General features: G+C 35.0%; 1 protein-coding gene across 2 annotated transcripts in view; it reads left to right on the top strand.

Moving 5' to 3' along the window:
- The window catches only part of Actr2 (actin related protein 2), a 42455-nt gene that overhangs the window by 9359 nt on the left and 9037 nt on the right, over window positions 1-24059 (top strand). Inside the window, exons 2-8 of one of the 2 annotated variants that reach the window (XM_048804212.1) lie at window positions 429-539; window positions 2555-2569; window positions 7420-7635; window positions 11091-11163; window positions 15566-15702; window positions 16970-17119; window positions 19683-19828. In XM_048804212.1, the coding sequence (XP_048660169.1) occupies window positions 429-539; window positions 2555-2569; window positions 7420-7635; window positions 11091-11163; window positions 15566-15702; window positions 16970-17119; window positions 19683-19828 (848 nt within the window). The remainder of the gene's footprint in view (window positions 1-428; window positions 540-2554; window positions 2570-7419; window positions 7636-11090; window positions 11164-15565; window positions 15703-16969; window positions 17120-19682; window positions 19829-24059) is intronic. The other variant, XM_015479598.2, reaches the window with a different exon arrangement.

The following is a 24059-nucleotide window of genomic DNA, read 5'->3' as shown; positions in this document are numbered from 1 at the left end:
GTTAGGTAGGCAAGTACTCTACCATTGAGCTACATCCCCAGCCCAAAATTATGTTATTGGATATTATTAAACATATTTACTTAAATATAAAAATGTAAGAAGCCAAAAATGATCACTGTGTGCCAAGGCTTCTTTAAACACCAGGTTCCAGCATGAAATGTTCATCTTAGCTCCCTGCTCTTGTGGGCCTTTTCTTAGTGGGGGCTTTTAGATACTGAGTGAGCAATTAACTGATAAATAAGCTCGAACGCAGGAAGTAGTGCCATGAAAGAAGTGAAAGGAGATGCTGCTGGAAATAGAGTAGGTGGTTTGAAAGCACTGAAAGTGTAAAATAATGTATGAACACAAAATGGTGTTTTTCAGATAATGTTTTTAGATGCATATAGTAAATACCTTGATCCTAACCCACTTTTACTCTTTCCTTCCAGTTTGTGAAGTGTGGATATGCAGGCTCTAACTTTCCAGAACACATCTTCCCAGCTTTGGTTGGAAGACCTATTATCAGATCAACCACCAAAGTGGGAAACATTGAAATCAAGGTAATATTTTTATTTATTGTTAAAGTAACATCAAGACCTGTGAGATGTTTTTTGAATTGTTTTAAAATATGATGCCAGGAAAAGCAAAGGGTGAGGGAAGAATTTCTCATTTTTAATTTATACTAACACCTGAACAAAGGCACAAAAACTGAAGTTAATTTAATGTAATTTTGTTTATGTATGGCTCAATGCCATTAGTGTCTAGAGTATAATACTTAAGTTTTTTTTTTTTTACATTGATGCAAAACACAATCAGTAACTTAAAGTCCTATTACATAATTTAATTTTTTTAAAACAATGAGCCTGATAATTTTATGTCTTTCAATTGAATATATTTTAGTGTCTCTTTGGGACTTTAGTCTTTTTTCCCCCATGTTTTCATGATCTGATCCCCCTACTTTTTTTATGTAGTCAGGAAAACACAGAATGTGAATCGCATTGATCCCTCTTTTCACTAATAAAATAACTTTTTCCATAATGTGCTGGAGGAACCTGTGCCAATCTTTTGGCCTTGCACTGTTTATCTTACCATAAGGAAAAGAAGCCGGGTTGTCATTGCCTACTCACTATACATAACCACTAGAGACTCCACATTAAGGATGAGAGATCTTTCTCCCAAAGGATTAAAAACCAAATGGGAATTACATTATCTTAGAAGAAAGAAAGAACTAGAAGAGAATTAAAAAGGACAGTGGTCACCAGTTGAATTTAAATCCTTCAGGTGGCTTAGGGATTAAATTATACAGAATGCAGTAGAATCGAAGGACTTTTTTAGTGAATCCTTTGTGAATACACTAATATTGCTGATCTTTTCAGGATAGTCCTTGGCAAGAATTCAGTGAACAGTTAGGTTATGAATCATTTGAAATATGAGGGTGTACCTCTTGGGACATTTGTGTAAAATATTTAGGGAGGTGATAATAGGTGGTAGAAATTTTCTACTTGGTAGGCCTCTACTGTTGGGATTAGAGAATTGAGTTACACTGTTAATAAAAATACAAACGGAAATGTAGGTTCTATATTTTTTAAAGACAAAATGGTAATTTCTGGCCTCTTTTATGTTACACAAATTAAAATGGCACACTCAGTATAAGGCTTTTTGAAAAAGGGTCTTTTCTTCAGGGAAATATATGGAATTTCTCATTCTCTTTGTGAACGCCTTCCATTTTGGTTGCATTCTATCATAAATGAACTTCAGCTTGAAATTTATCTAAAAATAGTAATAAAAACAAATTGCTGTTTGGAAATAAATTTTAATTTAGTTTCTGTCTTTTTTATATTCCTTATGAACAATAAAATTTTTGAGACATAAGATACATTGTGTATAGCCATTTTTATTCTTCAACATAGGCATAAATAATTACACATCTCTTCATGCCCACTTTCTTGCTTTTTAAGGCCAAGTGATAGAAATCAAACTCATTGATATTCCAATAAAACATTTTTGCCAGAAAATTCCCTAGTATTTGCTAAATGGTTCTGTGTTCTTTTGGCTTGGTTCTTTTCACTCTTACTTTCAAGTTGAACGGTATTTTCAAATAGAAAACAAAGAGACCAGTGTCAAATGTAATTTGAATACTACAGCTTGGACAAACAACTCTGAACCATCTACCTTTCTACCTACTTACTCAACTATATCTTTGCTGTTGTCATTTGTATTCCTTAAAGTTCTTAAATTCAGTAATGAATTAAAGAAATTTGACTTTTTGGAATTTCTGAGCTTTGTAGATAGACTTATATTTGTGTGTCTTGTTAGCTAAAATATGATGGTAGACTAAAAAAATAGAAATTTAAATTATTTGTTTAGTTAATTTTCATTCAGGAGTAATAACTGTCCATGTTAATTTGGCCCTAATTATTAACTCCATAAAATATAGTAGTACTGCATCTGACCTCAACCTAATTTGTCTCTGTTGCTTGTATGTTTAAAAATTTCAGTGAGGATTTTATTTAGGCCTTTTCTGACTCTTACTTCTACCTTCTCTTTCTTCACCTTTCTTGACCTGTTGAAGTAGAATAACAAAAAGATGGTAAGTGAGGTTACACACATGCTGTTTGTTTTCCACTTTTGCTTGGTGGGACAGTAGTTGTTGTTTTGTGTCCCTTTAGTATTGGGGAGGGGGGTAATTCCATATTTTTATTTTAAGTACTTTAATTTTTAACCTTTTTTCATTGCTTCAATTTGGTAGCAACTAATTAAGTCCTGTACTTTCCTGATTGCATACAATGGACCAAACAAGCACTAATTACTAACATAGTTTTGAATTGTTTTATTTGTTTTTCTGTAGATGAATGTTATAATTAAAATGGAATGTGGTGTGCATAATGTTAGAAACCAAGGCTTTATACAGGATCAGTATGATCCGTGAAATTTGGATAAATTCACTTTATTTACTGATGTTAAATTAAACATTACCTGTCATACCTTGTGTGTATGTATTTGCATTCAGTATGGTATCATATATGTACTTAATAAACTGAGTAAAATTTGGATATGCTAATGAGTCATAAGTGGAAAAAGAGAAATAAAAGAATGATTTGTTTCCAAATAAGTAGATTTGACAGCATTATCTGAGGATAAATAAGAAAAAGGTAAAGTGCTTGTAAGGTTTCCATTTCCCCACAAACGAAATTCCCCCACCCCCAAGTAAATACCATTGTAAATACCTTTTTCTTTTCACCTAGAAGCTTGCTGGGCCTATCTCAGATATTTGACTCATTATTCTATGATAGTCTAAATACTTCTATAGTAGATATTTTCAAGTTTTTTTTTTTGATATAATGTTTGTCAGCAACTTTCACAAAGATAAATATCAGGCATTTCTAATTATATATTTTAACTAGTAGCAGTAACTTTGTGAAAATTTGTTTTGAATAGACAAAAACATTTAAAAGTGAATATTCCTATATTTTTTCTAAATAAAAATCATGCACTTGTCTTAAAATCCAAAGAGATTTTTTAAAAAGCTATACTTGTAAAGAATAGGGTAGGCTTAAGTTAACAAGTCTTTTAAGCAGGATTTGTATGTAGGGATGTAATTGTGGTTTAAGCTTGCATTTGTTCTGTTCTCTATAATTTAAAGTGACATTGTTCACAAGGTTGCTTATCAGGTATAATCTATACTATCTGCTTTTGGTAAAGTGTAGGTGCTTTTGAAACAGCTTCCCAGACAGTTAACTATGATTTCTCATTCTTTCAAGTAAAAGGTGATGGTTGTGGGGCAGATGGTAAAGACCTAAAACCTACTCTGATTATTTATAACTTTGTTCTGAGGTATGAGGGCAAGTTACTGAACACATGAACACACTTTTTTTTTTTTTTTTATCCCCACCTTCGGTACTAGGGGTTGAACCCAGGGTACTTTTACCACTAAGCTAATCTCCAGCTCTTTTCAAGAGCATATTTTATTTTGAGCAAGATCTTGCTAAATTGCCAAGGCCAGCCTTGAACTTTTGATCCTCCAGTATCAGCCACCCAAGTCGCTGGGATTATAGGCATGTGCTACCTCACCTAGCACTTTTTTTTTGGAAGGGATATGGGGACTGAACTCAGGGGCACTCAGCCACAGAGCCACATCCCCAGCTCTATTTTGTATTTTATTTAGAGACAGAATCTCACTAAGTTGCTTAGCACCTCACCATTGTTGAGGCTGGCTTTGAACTGAGATTCTCCTGTCTCAGCCTCCCAAGCTGCTGGGATTACAGGCGTGTGCCAATGTGCCTGGCTCACCTAGCTCATTTTTTACTTTTAAAAGATAATGGGTACTAGGGAAGGTTATGTGTCATAGGATTATTTATCTTTTTGAGAGAGGGTCTTACTAAATTGCTAGACTGACTTCAAACTCTCAATTCTCCTTCCTCAGACTCCTGAGTAGCTGGCATTATTGGCATGTGCTACCAGTGTGGTTTGCTCTAAGCTTTTTGTTTTTTGTTTTTCAGCAATACTAGAATGTGAACCCAGAGGCTCTTTACCACCTAGATACATCCCCATCCCTTTTTATTTTTTATTTTTTACTTTGAGACTGGGTTTCACTAAGTTGCCTATGCCGCCTTTAACTTGGCGTCCTCTTGCCTTAAGCTCTGGAATAGCTGGGGTTATAAGCATGTACCCCACACCTGGCATTGAAATTTTACTCAAGAAATTTTGCATTTTTCAAATAAGCTAATACTTATTTTCTTCCATTTAGAATGTCTTATATTTAGAGAGAGCACTGAGGATACTCAGTGCCCGATTTTTTTTCCCAGTTAATTCTTTATGGTATGTGTGGTTATAGAAGTAGATACACGAACAGACTTTTTAAAAATTATTTTTAAATTTTGAATCATTTTTTATGGACCTTTATTGTATTTATTTATTTATATGTGGTGCTGAGAATCGAACCCAGTGCCTCACACATGCTAGTCAAGCACTCTACCACTGAGCTACAACTCTAGCCCATGAACAGGCTTTTATTTTAAGTTGGCATTAGGTCAGACATACTTAAATTCCTATTGTTGTGTGGAATAAAAATTAAGTACTCTGTTGAAATTAGGTCAGACTTACTCCAAATGGTTAAAATAATAATGATTATAAACCAGCTAATATAAAACAAATAATTATCTAATTGATCATACAATACAAGGAGAGTATCTTTGTTATAGAGGAAAGTAAGTAACAAATTAGATATTAAGTTAGATTTGTTAATGATCAAAAATAATATATGTACTTATAAGTATACTTTTTCCCCCTTAACATTTTTAAACAGTAAAACAGTGTTTGAGAACATGAGCAATGTTAAAAGATTTTTTTTTTTTTTTTTTTTTTTTTAACTGGGAATTGAACCCAGGGACATTTTACCACTGAGCTACATTCCCAGCCCTTTTTATGTATTTTTTTCCTTTTTTGTTTTGAGACAAGGTTTTCTTGTTAAGTTGCTAAGGCTGGCCTCAAACTTGCGATTCTCTTGCCTCAACCTCCTGAGTCCATGAGATGACAGGACTGCACCACCACACCTGGCTGCAGTGCCAAAAGAATGTTATAGTGAAGCTCATATCTGTCACCTGGATTCAGATCTTTTTTTTTTTTTTTTTTTTTTTTAAAGAGAGAGTGAGAGACAGAGAGAGAGAGAGAGAATTTTTTTTTAATATTTATTTTTTAGTTTTTGGCGGGCACAACATCTTTGTTTGTATGTGGTGCTGAGGATCGAACCCGGGCCGGACGTATGCCAGGCGAGCGCGCTACTGCTAGAGCCACATCCCCAGCCCCTGGATTCAGATCTTAATGTATATTATACTGATTTATCATGTCTGTCCAAGTAAATATCCAATAAACCATCATGTGTTTTGATGGATTTTTTTTTATAATTTTTTAATATTTATTTTTTAGTTTTCGGCGGACACAACATCTTTGTTTGTATGTGGTGCTGAGGATCGAACCCGGGCCGCACGCACGCCAGGCGAGCGCGCTACCGCTTGAGCCACATCCCTAGCCCTGTTTTGATGGATTTTAAAACAGTATGGATGGATTTCAGATATCAGTATTATTTTCCCTAAATACTTCAACTTATTCATGCCATTAGTTAGAGTTCACAAACACAGAATTTTTAGTTTTGCATTTTCTTCCCCTGAAGATTCTAAATAGTTAGTAGTTAAGAAATTTGAATATTAAGTTGTGGGGAAATTAACTTTATAAGAAATTGGTTATGACATGAAGTTTTAATGAGCATCTCTAGTGTGCTTTCACTTTGTTTCCCTTTTTGGTGTTTCATTAGTGGACTTGTCAGAAATCAGTTTTGTTTTTTAATAGGTCTTTACCTTGGTTTTACATCTAATTTTCTCTTAAGTTTAAAACTCACATTTTTCAAAGCTCTGTCTTAAGTCATGTTAACTTTGCTGCTGCTTTTCTTCATTTTCCCGTATTTTGAACGGGTATTAAATGAATAGTAACTATTTCTGATGTTGATTTTCCAAATTGAATTCATCGGCACATATAAAAATTAATATTTAATGTCTCACATACCTAAGTTCTAAATAAGTTTTAATTCTAGGACATTGTTAGCCTTATTATACAAAGTTTGATTTTTTTTTAAAATGTGGGTCACCTTAAATATGCATTCACTGGAGACAAGAGTTGTGAGTATTATGCTTCCTCTGTGATAGCATAGATTTCTAGTATTAGACTTTAAGATTGAAAATGTTGTTCTTGAGATTATTTTTAAAAATGAGTTTTCCTTATGTTTTTAATTTTTCATATTGATACAGATTTTTCATTCATCTCGATAAAGTATATGTAGAAATTTTATTTAAATTTTAATTCAGACATCTGGAGAGAAGTTTGTGAAATTTACAAGTTAATTGGTACATATATGCATTACTGTAGAGTAATAATCATTTTTGCTTCTTTCAAAATTATGTTTTGTAGTACTTAACATTTATTATTTTGATATTTAGTACAAAGAAATGTGCTGCATGCATTGAGCATTTTTCTACAAGTTTTTTTTTCCCTGATGTGCTATTTCACATATCACAGGACTTATTTTTTGAACATTTGAGCAAAAGAAACAGATGAAACCTCATACAAAACCCTCCAAAATATGAAAATATGGGGTTTATTTGTGCTAATGTTCTTCTTTTGGAAACATATATATTAAAGGTAAGGTCAATTTATTGATTTAAACCATGTAGTACATAAAAATTTATTATCCATGATTAAACTTTGTAAGACATTGTTCTTAAAAAAAAGATTTTTAACTTGTGGAATAAAAACTTTATCTGAAAAGTGCCAAAAAGACTAAAATTAATTATTCCCAAGTTTTCAGAAATATCTTGGGAATATAATTTTTTGAAGCTGCTTTATATAAAAATTTGACTGGTTTTAAACTTTGATATTATCATTTTCTAGGATCTCATGGTTGGTGATGAGGCAAGTGAATTACGATCAATGTTAGAAGTTAACTATCCTATGGAAAATGGCATTGTACGAAATTGGGATGACATGAAACATCTGTGGGATTATACCTTTGGACCAGAGAAACTTAACATAGATACCAGAAATTGTAAAATCTTACTCACAGAACCTCCTATGAACCCAACCAAAAACAGAGAGAAGATTGTAGAGGTAAGTTTTTAGATGGGATATGCATATGTGTGTCTTTCTGATGTTATATTAAATAAAAAATTCTTTTTTCTTACCATAGTTCCTATGGATAAAGGGAATAAAAATAATCTTATTTTGCATTTTCTACAGTTTGACCATTCCTAATATGTAATCTAAAACTTTTTGAGCATGGCATGATGCTTAAGAAGTTTTGGACTATGCAGCATTTTAGATTTTGGATTTTTGGATTAGATGCTCAACTGGTAAAGTCTGTGAATATTCAATGCCTGAAACACTTCTGGTCCCAAGCATTTCAGATAAGGGATACTCATCTTGAATATGCTAGTCTTTATTACTCTAAGTGGGATATATTAATAAACAAAATCCTGATGATGTGAAGTTTATATTTTAGCAGGGGAATATAGGCTTTTTGTTGTTGTTGTTGTTAGGACATAGTAGGTGCTAAAGGAAAAACTATAGAGTAAGTTAAGGAAAGTGGGCAGTTGCAGCTGTAGACAGGTTGTGGTAATAGGCCTCTATCTAAAAATGATGTTTAAACAAAGACTGGTAAGGGAATTAGCCAGGATATATAGGGGAAGAGCCTTGCAGGCAGAAAGGAGTAGCCAATGTAAGTCTTAAAGTTGGAACATTTTGGCATTTTTTTTTTTTTTTTAAAGAGAGAGAGAGAGAGAGAATTTTTTTAATATTTATTTTTTAGTTTTCGGCAGACAAAACATCTTTGTTTGTATGTGGTGCTGAGGATCGAACCCTGGGCTGAATGCATGCCAGGCGAGCGGGCTAACGCTTGAGCCACATTCCCAGCCCCATTTTGGCATATTAGGGGATCAGCCAGAGAGTTAGTGTGACTGCAGAGTGTGGTTGATGGAAGAACACAAAGAGATAACATTGGATAAGGAACATGATTGCCTTGTAGGCTAAAACAGGGAACTACACTTTTACTCTGAGTGAAATGAGGGGCACTTACAGGGAAGAAATGCTGATTCAGATTTCTTTGGCTGCTGTGTTGTGAGTATACCATAGGGAGGCAAAGGTGAAAAAGAGACCAGTTTGAAGATTTTCAGTTATTTAGGCAAACGATAATGATGGCACCTCGAGAGGTGGCGCATACCTGTAATCCCAGGGGCTCAGGAGGCAGAGGCAAGAGGATCGGGAGTTCAAAGCCAGCCTCAGCAAAAGCAAGGCATTAAGCAACTCAGTGGAACCTTGTCTCTAGATCAAATACAAAGATAGGGCTGGGGGCTGGGGATGTGGCTCAAGCGGTAGCACGCTCTCCTGGCATGCTCTCCTGGCATGCGTTTGGCCCGGATTCGATCCTCAGCACCACATACAAACAAAGATGTTGTGTCTGCCGAAAACTAAAAAATAAAAATATATTAAAAAAAAAAAAAAGATAGGGCTGGGGATGTGGCTCAGTGGTCGACTGCCCCTGAGTTCAATCCCCAGTACCAAAAAAAAAAAAAAAAAAAGATAATGATGGTTAAGATCAGGGATAACAGCAGAAGTATGAGAGGTGATCAGATTATGTACAGGAATTTTCTGATGCTTTGGATGTGGGGTTGTCAGGAAGGTTCTGACTTTAGTAACTAGAGGACATAGTTACCATCAGCTAAGAATTTAAGGCAAATGATCGGGAGTTCAGTTTTGATATGTTAAGTTTAAGGCTGTCGTTAGACATCAAAGCAGAAATGTCAAAGATATAGTTGTAGATGTAAGATCGAGTTCAGGCTGGAGATATAAATTTGAGAGCCTTCAGGATCATACTGTTCGCCACAGTGAGAGTAGACAGGGGTGAAAAGGCTAAAAACCAGAGAGAACAGAGAAGAAAGAAAGAGCAGGAGAGCTACATTTCTAATACGTAAAGTTTCAAGTTTCTCTTTCATTTTGTTATATGATGTAGAAACTTTTGATAACTTTCTACATCTTAGTAGCTTGCTATTTGCTATGCAATGTAAATGAACCAATTTTTATGTAATTTGTTTTACTCTATGAATATATTTAGATGTTGAAGGAAATTTTGGAAAAGGGTTAGAAGAAATTTCCTGTTAGATGACATTTTATAGTTTTAGACAATGAAAACTCAATTTTTTTTTGTTGTTTTTTTGAATGGACAGGCTCAAGTGGTCCTCCTGTTGGTAGCCTCCTGGGTAGCTAGAGACTAGGTATTCATTACCGTATCTAGCTAAAACTTAATTTTTGTATTAAGTTTTGTACACTTTTTTTGTGGGGCGGGGGGGGGTCTTGCTGAGGATTTATCCCAGGGGTTTACGTATGCTAGGCAAGTACTGTACTACTGAGCCACATCCGCAGCCCACAAGTACTTGAATAGTCTTATAAATATAAATAAATTTTTTTCCTTATTTAATTAATTTATTCTTTTTTTTCTTTTATAAATAAATTTTAACAGACTTTCAAGTTGGTATGTGCACATATATAGCATCACTCTTCCATTTTCTTTCCTGTGGAGGGGTGTTTATTCAAAGGTTGAGGAAATAGAATACTAGTCAGAATATCTAGTTGTTTAACTGATGAATACATATGAATTTAAGTTCTATATAATTCTCATTGTGATCCATTGTAAAATTTGTAAGTATCTAGATATTCATAGTGACAGTGACCCTACGAGTCATGCTCACTAGAGATTATTGGTAAAAGAAATGCAAGTTATTCCAGCTAACCTGGGCTGCAGAGAATAAGTGTGACTGGAGAGGGCAAAAGGAAACTCCCTCCTCCTGTGTAGTTCATGGGGAAGAGAGAGGAGTTATAGGCTTGGTTCAATGATGGGACCACGTGCTCTGCAGCTAAGCAATTTCTTTATCTGCCATCTTATTAACACAGTTAATAAAAGTCTTCATCTTCTCATTTTATTTCATGATTTTAGGGTGTGTGTGTGTGTGTGTGTGTGTGTATGTTGTTTGTAGGAATTGGTAGGATCCAGGGGCCCTTGTATGCTAGGCACTCTACTATTAAACTGTATCCCCAATTCTACTTCTTTGTTTTTTAATATTTTTTTAGTTGTAGATGGGCACAATACCTTTATTTATTTTTTTATGTGGTGCTGAGGATTGAACTCAGAGCTTCACATGTGCAAGGCAAGCACTCTACCACTGAGCCACAACCCCAGTCCATACTTCTTTGTTTTTAACTACAAGGTTGAAGTGCAGGAAGCTTTCTGTCACACTAATTAGCCACTAATTATAACACTCTCAGAAATCTTTGTTTTGTAGCACTTATGAATGCTTGGAGATTTAGTATGTATCCAAAAATTTATGGTCAGCATTGGAGCTCTGTGACAGCAGGAGTTTATAGAGGCAGGAGAAACTGTTTAGAATGGATGACTGTTCAGGTCCCTTTAATTCTATTTGGTCAACTGATCCTCTCTATGACCATGAAGAAAGCATATAAATATGTATTATGCATCTTTGTAAATACCACTTTTTTTTTCCCTACATTTTCAGGTAATGTTTGAAACTTACCAGTTTTCTGGTGTATATGTAGCCATCCAGGCAGTTCTGACTTTGTATGCTCAAGGTAGGTAATACTTAACTGTTAGAAAAATTAATTCACCATTAATCTTATGCCAGAGAAATTTGATTTCTCATTAAGTTACAAATCCCAGAAAAATCACATTATTTATATACCACACTTTGAAAAATTTTCACAGTTTGTTATTTCTCAAATAAAATATCATACACTTTTATTTGCTTTACTGCACAGGAAGATTTAAAGCAATTCATCAATTTTTGGTGAAGGGGGCCAGTGCTAGGGATAGAATCCAATGTCTTAAGCATGCTAGAGAAGTTCTTTGCCACTGAACTACATCCCCAACCCAAGACCAGTTTGAAAAAAAGGATATTCCCTCTTAAGCTATTTTAATTTTTTATGCAGAAGAAAATAAAATGGAATTATCTTAACAATTGGCTTGAATTTAAAAAATACACACAAACACACACACACACCCACACACACACACACACACATATCTAATAGATTAGCCTAAAAATCAGACTTGTCAAGATATAAAATAGGAGGAATAAAAGGGAAAAGAAGGACATTTGGGATTCGTATTTTTTGAGGTGGATTTAATGAAAGACTGGTGGCAGACACTGGAACTTTGACTTTGTGACTCTAGAAAGGAAAACAAGTCAGGACAGAGAACAAAGAAATGTAAAGCTTTTATTAAGGCTTCTCATAAGAGAAAAACTGGGGGCAGCCTCTGGAACAAAGGGAGTTTTATTCCTGTGAAAGGGCTGTTTGGAAGGAGAGGCTAAGGCTTAGGAATGTTAATTGGCTTTAGGTACCTTTCAAAAGTGTGCTTTTCTTTTCCTGTGAGAGCATCTTAACTCTGAGGAAGGCACTGTCAGCGGTCATCATGGAAGAGTCTTGACAGGTTTTCATACTGATGCCACATTCTGTATAAACATCTCTGTCTTGTGATAAGGATGAGATGTTATAGCTGTTAAGAGAACACATGGGTGGGAAATAGAAGAGAACACAAAATCATGGCAAATAACAGTTTAAGGGCTCAGTCCTTAACAGTTTTAATCTTTTGTGTTGTCAGAGAGTCATGGCAAGAGTGTTTTGGCCCTAATGATGCACCTGGTCTCTGAAGCTGATATGGTTGTTTGAAGGGGGTGGGTAAGGCATGTACCAAGCTTTTAATAGTTAACAAGTTATGAATGAAGGTGGGAGAAAAGAGAAAAAACATTATACTATCTTTTAATGACTGTCAGGCCATGAGTTAATAAGGCCCAGGAGTGCATTTGCTCTTTATCCCTGTGGTGGTCTGTCTCAGATCTACTGTTCTCTTGGTATTGCCATACCCTGCCTTCTTGTTTATTGAGAATCAGATATTGGCCATGTGGAAAGAGCCCTTTATATTTTGATGGCCTTATAAGTTCAACAAGAACTATTGAGAATTTATGGTGCTATCAAATATGTGCCAAGGAGTCTTTTAGGCATTGAAGTAAAAGATGCCCTCAAGTGATACCGCCGGTTATCGGGTGACAAGCCTTGCTTCCTCACATGTTGAAGTTTGAACATTAGAGAAGCACATGGAGGCAAGCATATGATGCAGAGTTTATTTAAAAATGGGTAACATAGACTTCTCCCTTGAGGGAGAAGGGGGTCATAGCTGGTATCATGGTATCCCAAGAGGCAAGGTGTTCTGCCTTTCCCCCCTTATCTTTCTCCTTCCTGCTTATATGACTAGGCCCAGGAATGCTCCTTGGGATGGCCAAAAGGTGGGAATCAGGTGGGCTGAAGGGGGAAGGCCAGGATGGAGTAGACAGGGACACATTAACAACCTTAAAGCAGCTCCCTGGGACAGGTTACTTTGGCAACAGGTTGGAGCAGGGGCAGGTTCTTGATAAGATTCCTCAGAGAACAGTCTCCAACTTCCCAGACTCACTCAAAATTGGCCTCCTTGACCTGACCTGACTCGATTTACCTATCTACACTGACTGCCTATCTAATTCTGGCTTCACAAGGAACTTATGGGGAGAACAAAAATTCAGAAATAAAGAATTTAACTTTATGATGATTTATCTGATTTTACTCATAGATTAGTAAAAACTTGGAAAATACATTTTGGGTTTAAAAAATATCTTTTGTACTATATATAGATACATAGAAAATACTTGGGTTAAAATTTTTTTTTTTAATATTTATTTTTCAGTTTTCAGCGGACACAACATCTTTGTATGTGGTGCTGAGGATCGAACCCAGGCCGCATGCATGCCAGGCGAGCGCGCTACCGCTTGAGCCATATCCCCAGCCCTTGGGTTAAATTTTTAAAGAAGCTTTATTTATTCACGAAATGTAGTGTGTGTCTTGCACTGTTTAGAACAAAGGATATAGCAGAGAAAGAGACATGGTCTCTTTGTCCTTAAGGTGATTTTAGTCCAGCTTTGAGAAACTTTTCCTTTGAAGGAGGAGAAAAAAAAATCACTTACTTTTGTATAAGGGAGGGAGTGCTTGTCTGCAACTAGGTAATTTTATTTCATTTCTTAAAAACAACTTTTAGGCCAGGCTCAGCGGCACACACCTGTAATCCCTGCCACTGAGGAGGCTGAGGCGGGAACATACAAGTTAAAGGCTAGCATCAGCAACCTAGTGAGATACTAAGCAACCCTGTCTCAAAGTGAAAAATAAAAAGGGTTGTGGATATAGCTCAGTGATAGAGCCCTGGGTTTAATCCTAATACCACAGGTTAAAAAAAAAAATTATATATCAACTTAAAAATGGAGGTAGTTGTCGGGCATGGTGGTGCTTTCCTGTAATCCCTAGCAGCTTGGGAGGCTGAGGAGGATCTATAGTTCAAAGCCAGCCTCAGCAACAGTAAGCAACTCAGTGAGACCCTGTCTCTAAATAAAATACAAAATAGGGATGTAGCTCAGTGATTAAGTGCCCCTGAACTCAATCCCTGGTACCCCACCCATAAAAAAAAATGGAGGTAGTTGAGTAAGTTTATTAAAAAACAATTAGATACTATAGCACATGCAAACTTACACTAATAAGAAAGAGGAAGAGAGCCTATTTAGGGATAAGTAAATAGTAAAGTAAGAGTAAACTTATAAATAATGTATATTTTGGTTTAATTTTTTTTCTATTAAAAAATATAAGGAAAAAAGGGCTGGGGATATAGCTCAGTTGGTAAAAGTACTTGCCTTGCATGCACAAGGCCCTGGGTTCAATTCCCAGCACCACAAGAAAAAACATATATATGAAAAAAAAAATTTTTTTTCCCTTGTTGCAGAAGGTGGAACACTAACTTTTTGCAGCCATTTTTGTTTTCCTATAGAACATAGGAGAAGCCAAGTGGCTTCTCTGCTATTCTTTTATTATAAAGTAGAACCAGCAGTGTTTTTCTGGTTTTGGGTGAATAATTGAACTAATGCTTTGGCTAGACAAGTTTAATTGTTCTCAGTAGTCTAGCCATCCAGTATTAGTAGACATTTCTAAAATAACCATTTTGAATGTGCTGTGTGTCCAAAAAACAGTGAAGAATTATATGATTTCAACAGGTTGACGGGTCAACTTGTTATTTTGTGCAGTATCTACAATTTTTTTAATATATATTTTTTTTTTATGTGGAGCTGAGGATCGAACCCAGTGCCTCACGCATTGCAAGGTGAGCGCGCTACCACTTGAGCCACATCCAAAGCCCCAGTATTTTTTCACAGTGATTTTTTAAAAAGTTATCCATGATGCTTTAGAGAAGTTTACTTTTAGTAAAGTCAGTGATCAAGATTAAGTTGGAGGAGCTGGGGTTGTGGCTCAAGTAGTAGAGTGCTCCCGTAGCACCTATGAGGCACTGGGTTCGATCCTCAGCACCACATAAAAATAAAATAAAGATATTGTATCCACCTAAAACTAAAAAATAAAAAAAATTTTTAAAAGATTAAGTTGGAGCCAGGTGCAGTCACACCTGTAATCCCAGCAAATTTGGAGGCTGTGTCAAGAGGATTACAAGTTCAAGGCCAATCTCAGCAACTCAACTAAGCAAGTTAGTGAGACCCTGTCTGAAAAATAAAAGGGGCAGGGATGTGACTCAGTGGTGAGGTACTCATGGATTCAATCCCCAGTACAAAAAAAAAAAAAAAGGCTAAGTTGGAAGGAAAAATTAAGAATTGTACTGAGCTTTACTAATTTATTCTGTTTTTCAGTCCTAGGTCTCAGGGTTTGTTTCTTTCCATTTCCTTAGGGAGGAGAGACATGATTATACTAAAAGTCTCATAAGAGAACACTAACTTTAATATCTGTGTATTAGAAACAAATTGCAAAATAAGTAAATAAAAAAGAAGTGCTGACTTCTACTAGACCTTTCCCATTTGGTTAATTTTCTCATTTGACTTCTACACTATATTGAAACTTGTCATCTTCGATTTTTCTGACTGGGCTTTTTATTTAAAACCTCCTGGTTTTTGTGCAGGTTTGTTGACTGGTGTAGTGGTGGATTCTGGAGATGGTGTAACTCACATTTGCCCAGTGTATGAAGGTTTTTCTCTCCCTCATCTTACCAGGAGACTGGATATTGCTGGGAGGGATATTACCAGATATCTTATCAAGGTAAGTGAAAGGAAAATACCATGGAAACTAGTTTTTGTAGTTTGTTTACTGATTTAACACAAAATTTAGTGTATAAGGATTCTAGATAATCTCCATCAGAGAAGTTACCCTGTTATCCATTATTCATGTAAAAATACACATAAGATTTCCATATGTGATTTCTGGTATACTAATAAGAATATATTATTTGCTACTATTGAGAAATGCTGACTGTGCATCAACATAGTTGCATTAAGTCTTTACCTTGACATTGGGTTCCTTTACTCTCATTTACAGTAATCCTCTTCATGTAAGGAGATGAAATTAATGAGATTTTTTTTTTTTACTATTTAGTTTTTGGTGGACACAATATCTTTATTGTGCCTCAAGCATGCTAGGTGAGCGCTCTACCTCTGAGCCACAACCCCAGCCCAAATTAAGGAGAATTTTAATACTCATTCTAGCCCAAATTCTCAGGTAACCAGCAGAGTTTCTGTGGATCTTATTTTGAATATAAACACAAAGATTAGAGGACTTTACAAAGTCTAGTTGTGTTTATGATGCTTATTAAGTTATTTTCTCTAGGTAGTTTGCTTTTTTAATATTTCTTATCACTTAAGAAATGAAGAGCTAGGTTCATTGTCACATGTTTTTAGTCCTACATGCTTGGGCTAAGGCAGATCACTTCTACTTAGGAGTTCAAGGCTGGCCTGGGCAGAATAACCAGACCCCATCTCTAAGAAAACAGAGTGAGGGAGGAAGAAGTTTAAACTTAGAGATTCAAGTATCCCAACAATTTTTATTCACTTAACAAATTCTGGTGGCCTACCAATAGTGCCAGACATGGTACTGAAAGTCAAAGATAAAACTCTCTAGGATCTGGGGAATTTTATAAGCATGGCATTGATAGAATAAGCAAATTGCAGGCTACAGAAGTCTACTACTAACATAGTATTTATTCATTATGTAGTTTTGATTGTTCACGAGCACTAAACATAAGTACACAAACAGTACTCTTTTTAAAAGCTTTTTTCTAATTTATTTTACCAAATTATTATTCATGAACTGTTAATTTTTTTACTCTCTGTGAAAATGAAATATAAATCCTCTTAAAGCAGATAAAATTCCCACTTCCAAAATATTCAGTAGGAACCGAGGATACACTGCCATTGTATTTGCAATTGATGGGTCATTTTATGAGCATTAATATCTTTTGCAGAGTAGAACTCATTACGGTCTATTATGAACCTTCTGCTGTGTTTTCTTTTCTTTTTTTTTTTGGTACCAGCTGCTTCTGTTGAGAGGATACGCCTTCAACCATTCTGCTGATTTTGAAACGGTTCGCATGATTAAAGAAAAACTGTGTTATGTGGGATACAATATTGAGCAGGAGCAGAAACTGGCTTTAGAAACCACAGTATTAGTTGAATCTTATACAGTAAGTATATCCAGTGTATAATATAGAATCAGTTTAAAAATGAACAGGCATAGTTATTGATAACAATTTAAGGAGATTATCTGCATCAGCTTTTTATTTTGTTTTTATAGTGCTGGGTTTGGTGGGGTTCCTTTTTTTTTTTTTGTCTTTTTTGGAACTGGGGGTCGAACCCAGGGCTTTGCGAATGCAAGGCAGACGCTTTGCCACTGAGCTACATCCCAGCCCATATAGTGCTGGGTTTGAACTAGGGTTTTGAATGAGCCCCAAATAGTTATGTTTAAAGTAATTATAAATGTTTATAATTTTTTTGTTATGATACTGCTCCAAATACACAATAAAATCCACTTTATAACTTAATGATCTCCAAATTTGCCCTTGAGATTCATTCCTGAAATCCTCTCTCAACAGTTTCTGTAGATTTCTTATTTGCCATTTACCTGAATTGTTTGGAAAGAAAGTGGCACAAGGCAAATGATAAGAGAACTAAAAATGCAAATCTTCCCTTCTTTTTCAAACATTTGAGATAGGTTACAAAAATACATAGAAGTGTAAAAAATAGTAGACTGGTGAGTAAATAAAGAAGGACAAGTCTGGGTTAACAAATATAAGATAGGGTGTAATTTCTCTGCACGTATCTGTAAACAACTTCAGCAGCCACTGTTTTAAGGAATATGTTTGTTTTGTGCTTCATTGTCATTTTAAATATAAATTATAAATATAATTAGAAAACTTATAGTTACAGTATGATTATAAATTTATGTATTACTTATTAATAAGTATTCTGTTAAAATATGAATATAAAGAAAATTCTGATATCTCATAGAAATGCATCTAATGCCAGCATTCATAGCATATATTGTTACTTATATCAATCCAGTAAGTTGTCAGGTGTAATATAAGAGTTTCTTCTTCGCATTTCTGATTTAATTAAATATAAACATGGTGTGATATGGGATCTGTTATTTAAATCTTACTGGTTTAAACTAAAATTGTATTCAATTTTTTAAGAATTTATATCCTGATAGGATATAACAAAATAGCCTATAAAAAGTAGTCTACGTCAGTGTTCACTTTTTTGATGGTGAACATTTTTTGGATTAAATTATTTGAGAATTAGTACACATAAAGTATTGAGATAGCAAAATAAATAGTATCCAAGCTGGACATGGTAGTGCAAGCCTATTATTCCACCTATTTAGGAAGCTAAGGCAAGAAGAGTTTGAGGTCAGCCTAGGCAATTCAGTAAGAAGTTGTTTCAAAATTAAAAATTTAGGCTGGGGATGTGGCTCAGTGGTAGAGTGTTTGCCTAGCATGCATGAGGCCCTGGGTTTGATCCTCAGCACCGAAAAAAAAAAAAATTTTTTTTTTTAAAGGGTTGGGGATATAACACAGTGGTAGAGTGTAATAGTTTCACAGACTAGTTATTTGGTGAAAGAAAATTGTGTATATATATATTTTATATAGACATAATATCTTTATTTTATTTATTTATTTTTATGTGGTGCTGAGAATCTAACCCAGTGCCTCATACATGCTAGGCAAGTGCTCTATCACTCAGCCCCAGCCCGAAAGAAAATTATTAAAAATGTTTATTGTGAGCTGGGCATGATGGCACAAGCCTATTATCCCAGCAACTCGAGGCTCAGACAGGAGAATCACAAGTTTGAGGCTGTCCTCAGGAACTTAGTAAAGCCCTAAGCATCTTAGCGGACCCATTTATTTTTATTTAAAAAATTTAAAAAAAAATTTTTTTTAAAGGGACCAGGGTTGGGGCTGAGTGGTTAAGCACCTCTGGGTTCAATCCCCAATACCAAAAAAAAAAAAAAAAAAAAAAGTTTATTGTGTATGAAATCACAGATGTATTGAAAATTTAAAACAATCAGCATTAACACATACCAGCAATGAGAATATAGTAGTTGTTCAATACTGCTTGTTAATGCTTTGCTGCACACAGATGGATGTCAGGCACATATGTACTGATGAGTTCTCTAAGAAATTCCTGCTATTTGGGAGCATAGCATACTTTTTTTTTTGGTACCAGGGATTGAATCCAGGGGTGCTGTTTTCTATTTTTTATTTTGACGATAGAGTCTCGATAAGTTGCTTAGGGCCTTACCAAGTTGCTGAGGCTGGCTTTGAACTTGTGATCTTCCTGCATCAGCCTCTTCAGTCACTGGGATTACAATAGGCATGCACTATCGTGCCTAGCTGTGACATACTTTTTTTTTTTAATGGACACAATATCTTTATTTATTTTTATGTAGTGCTGAGGATTAAACCCAGTGCCTCATACATGTGAGACAAGCACTGTACCACTGACCTACAGCCTCAGCCCCTTTTTTAAAATGCAAAATAGAGCATAATAATAAGAATCTAAATAAATTTTAGTTTCCCTTTTTAAAAAAATGTTTTAGAAAAAAATTCAATTGCTTTTAACAAAAAATTTTAGTTATAGAATATACTAATGTATCTGGAGAATACTGTAAAGTACTAATGTTTAAAAGTACTGACATTCTGGAGAATATTTGGCTGAGACTAGTACCTGGTTATTCTTTGTTTCTAGCTCCCAGATGGACGCATTATTAAAGTTGGGGGAGAGAGATTTGAAGCACCAGAAGCTTTATTTCAACCTCATTTGATCAATGTTGAGGGAGTCGGTGTTGCTGAATTGCTATTTAACACAATCCAGGCGGCTGACATTGATACCAGGTATATTAGAAATGATGGTTTCCAAGTTATTTATCAGAAATGGATCTATTTATCAGTAGTTAGAATGAACAAGTTGTCTATTATCTCACTCATGTTATTAAACAAATTTTTGATAGGACAGTACTGGATGTTGAATAACATATAATACATGATTGTGTCTCAGAAGCCACTCTCTTTTTTCCATTTTTTTTTTTATTGGTACTTTATGATTACACATAATGGGGAGATTTGTTATTATCTATTCGTACATGCACGTGATGTAAACAATATAATTTGGCCAATATCGTTCCCCAGTATTTCCCCTTTTCCTTCCCTCTTTCCTACCTGTTGTCCCTTTTCTCTACCTACTGATCTCCCTTTTCTCCAGGAGATTCTCCCCTTCTTTTCCTTTTTCCTTTCTAACTTCCACATAAGAGAAAACTTATCATTCTTGACTTTCAGAAGCTACTTTGTACTTATTTTGAAGTATTCTGTAGATATTAATTTAATACCTACAGAAAACTTGTCTACATTCATTGTTTTAGTAATTTTAATGTTCTATATGTTTGCTTTATCATTCTTTTTTTCCCCAAAACCATTTGAGAGTAAGTCAAATGCATCAGTTCTCTTTACCAGTTTGTTTCCTAAGAAAAAAAAGTACTCTCTTAGAAAGTCACAATGTGGCTGTCAAATTTATAAGAATTAATTAATTTTTTAATACTGGAAATTGATCCCAGGACCTCATGCACTGATCTCCAGCCCTTTTTATCTTTTATTTTGAGACAGAATCTTGCTAAGTTGTCCAGGCTGGCCTCAAACTTGCAAACCTTCTGCCTCAACCTCCTGAGCCACTGGAATTACATGTGTGCACCACTGTGCCCGGCTCTCTTAATCACCTTTTATCTGGTACAGTTGTTTGTCTTTCATGGCATTGACATTTTTGCAGACTACAGGCCAGTTATTGTAGAGAATTTCTCTTATTTGTGTTTGTCTATTTTCTTATAGTTGGATTCAAGATGTGCATTTTTTGGCTAGAATACTATGTAAATGATGTGTCCTTCTCAGGGTATTACTTCCAGAGGTTAGGGTTATTATTCATGTTAGTATTAAGCTCTTAGTGAAATTTACTGTTTTTGCTTTCCTCATTAATAATTTGTGGAGAAATACATTGAGGCTGTGTAAATTTTCTGTTCCTCATCACTCTGTCATCCCTATCTCTGCCTTTGGCATCCATTTGTGTTTCTTGCCTAAATCCATTTTTATTGTAATGACTGTGGAGAGTTGGTTTTTTAATTTATTTCTTCTGTTTTATTGATATTCCAGTGTAAGGAATTATTTTCCTACTCTGTTTTTCTTTTTTCTTTCTTTATTTTATTTTATTTTTTTTTTTTGGTACCAGGAATTAAACCTAGGGTTGTTTAACCACTGAGCCACATCCCCAACACCGACCCCCCTTTATTTAATTTTTTTAGATTTTAATGAAATTTATATTATTATATGTGGCGTTGAGAATTGAACCCATTGCCTTACATATGCTAGGCAAGAGCTCTACCAGTGAGCCACAACCCTAGACCCCCAGCCCTCCTTTTATGTTTTATTTTGATATAGGGTCTTGCTAAATTGCTGAGATTGATCTCAAACTTGGAATCCCCCTGCCTCAGCTTCCTGAATTGCTGGAATCATAGATGTGCACCACTAAGCCCTGACTTCTTTATTATTATTATTATTATTATTATTATTATTATTATTATTATTATTTAATCAACCTGGATTCATGATTTTACTCAGTGGGTTATAATTTATTGCTGTCTGTTGTGATGCTTACATTATTCCTGATTCGGCCAATAGGAGTCCCTTCCAAGCAGGCTTCTGTGTCCTTTGACATTCCCCCATCAGTTTTTATGTGTTTTGATATGTAGAACATTGTCTACACTATCAGCTACACAAAAAAAATATACCTAGTAGTAGCTTTCCTTAGTCCTCCCTCTCTTGTAGGTAAATGATCTCATTAGTTTCTGGTTTGTCCTTTCTGTGTTTTTTATTGCTCTTCTTATAAAAAAGGTAGCATACTTAAATACTTTTTTTCACTTACCAATATATTTTAAATAATGCTATATCATTTCATCGAGTTTGTCCTCATTCTTTTTCCATTTGTGTAGTACTCCATTATGTGAATATATTCTGTTTCATTCAATGAAACCCACCCCCTTGTTGCAGGGCAGGGGAGTGGCACAGGGAATTGAACCTCAGGACACTATCATTGAGTTACATCCCCATCCCTTTTATTTTTTATTTTGAGAATCTCATCAAATTGCCCAAGATGGCCTTACACTTATGGTCATCATACCTCAGCCTCCTGAGTTGCTGAGATTTCAGGCATGTGTACCTGGCTCAATGAATCTTTTATTATTGGTTATTTAAATAGATTCCAATATCATGATGAGAAATAACATATGTGTGACCATGTGTATTATATTGTTGGATGTGTATATTCTGACTGCTATGTCAACTGGTAAATGCATGCCTTTTTATTTTTTGTTGTTCTGGGGATTGAACTCAGGGGCACTCAACCACTGAGCCACATCCCCAGCCCTATTTTGTATTTTAATTTAGAGACAGGGTTTCACTGAATTGCTTAGTGCATCGCTTTTGCTAAGGCTGGCTTTGAACTCACGATCCTCCTGCCTTAGCTTCCTGAGCCACTGGGATTATGGGCGTGCACCACTGTACCTCGCATGCATGCTTTTTTTAATTGACAAAAATTGTCTTTCTGTTGTACATGATATTTTGAAATAGGTATACATTGTAGAGTGGATAAATTTGAATTTATTAACTCCATACATTACTTCACATACAATTTTTGATGAGAACATTCACAATCTCTCTTAGCTGGTTATGGTGGCACAGGTTTGTAATCCCAGTTATTTGGGAGACTCAGACAGAAGGATAGCAAGTTTGAGGCTAGTCTTTACAACTTAATGAGATCCTGTCTCAAATATAAAGAGCTAGGGATGTAGCAGTGGTAGAGCTCTTCCCTAGCATGTTAAAGGCTCAGGGTTCAGCCCATAATACCTCAAAAACAATTACTCAGTGATTTTTCAGGTATCTATTATATTGTTATTAAATACAGTCATCATAGTATACAATAGAACTCTTGAACTCATTCCTGTTGTCTAACTGAAGTTTTATATCCTTTGATCAACATCTCCCTACTTCTGCCCACAGCCTGTGGTAATCAGTAACCACCATTCTACTCTCTGCTTCCATGAGTTCAAATTTTTGAGATTCCATATCCATGTGGAATCATGTGGTATTTTTCTATGTCTGACTTATTTCACTTAACATAATCTGCTCTTGGTCCATCCAAGTTGCTATAAATGACCGTATTTCCCTTTTAAGGGAAATTATATTATATTACATATAATACTACATTTTACTTATCCATTTATCTGTTAAGGGACACTTAGATTGATTCCATATCTGGGCTATTGTAACTGATATTGCAGCAAACATGGGAGTGCACCTGTCTCTTCAGCATATTGATTTTTAAGTCCTTTAGTATATATTCAGGAGTGGATTGCTAAAGCAGATGTTAGTTCTATTGTTTAATTTCTTGAAGGATCTCCATTATCTTCCATAATGGCTGTACTAATATATGTTCCTCCCACCAAGAGTATACAAAGTTTTCCTTTTCTCATCACCAAAAGTTGTATTCCATGTTTTTGCTAACAGCCATTCTCACAGGTATGAGGTGATACGTGATTCTGGTTTAATTTCATTTCTTTTCATATATCAGTTGTTCATTTATATGTGTTCTTTTGAGAAATGAGTATTCAGTCCCTTTGTCCATTTTAAAATCTAATTTTTTGCTTTTGAGTTGTGTTCCTCATATTTTGGATACTAACCATTTATCAGATGTATGGTTTTTCTGTATTTTCTGCTATTTAATAGCTTGCCTCTTTACTCTGTTGTTTCTTTTGCTGTGCAAAAGCTTTTGTTTTATGTAAATGCATATATTTTTGTTAAGTATCATCAAATTCTCCTTCCCCCAGGAACATATGAGGGGTAGTAGTTTTGTCCACAGCCTTAAAATTCCAAGTTTTGTCAATTTTATTACTTTTAAATCACTCTGGTCAGTGAGAAATTAATCTGTCTAGTTTTAATTTGTATTTTTTCTCTCTCTTTAATGTGGTACTAGGGATCAAACTCAGGAGCATTTGGTATATATGTATATATAGAGAGAGTTACCACC

The sequence above is a fragment of the Marmota marmota genome, unplaced genomic scaffold (genome assembly GCF_001458135.2).
Source record: "Marmota marmota marmota unplaced genomic scaffold, marMar, whole genome shotgun sequence".
In the NCBI taxonomy this organism is placed as follows: domain Eukaryota; kingdom Metazoa; phylum Chordata; class Mammalia; order Rodentia; family Sciuridae; genus Marmota; species Marmota marmota.
The sequence above is the reverse complement of the archived record's forward strand: the minus strand, read 5'-3'. Positions and strand labels throughout refer to the sequence as shown.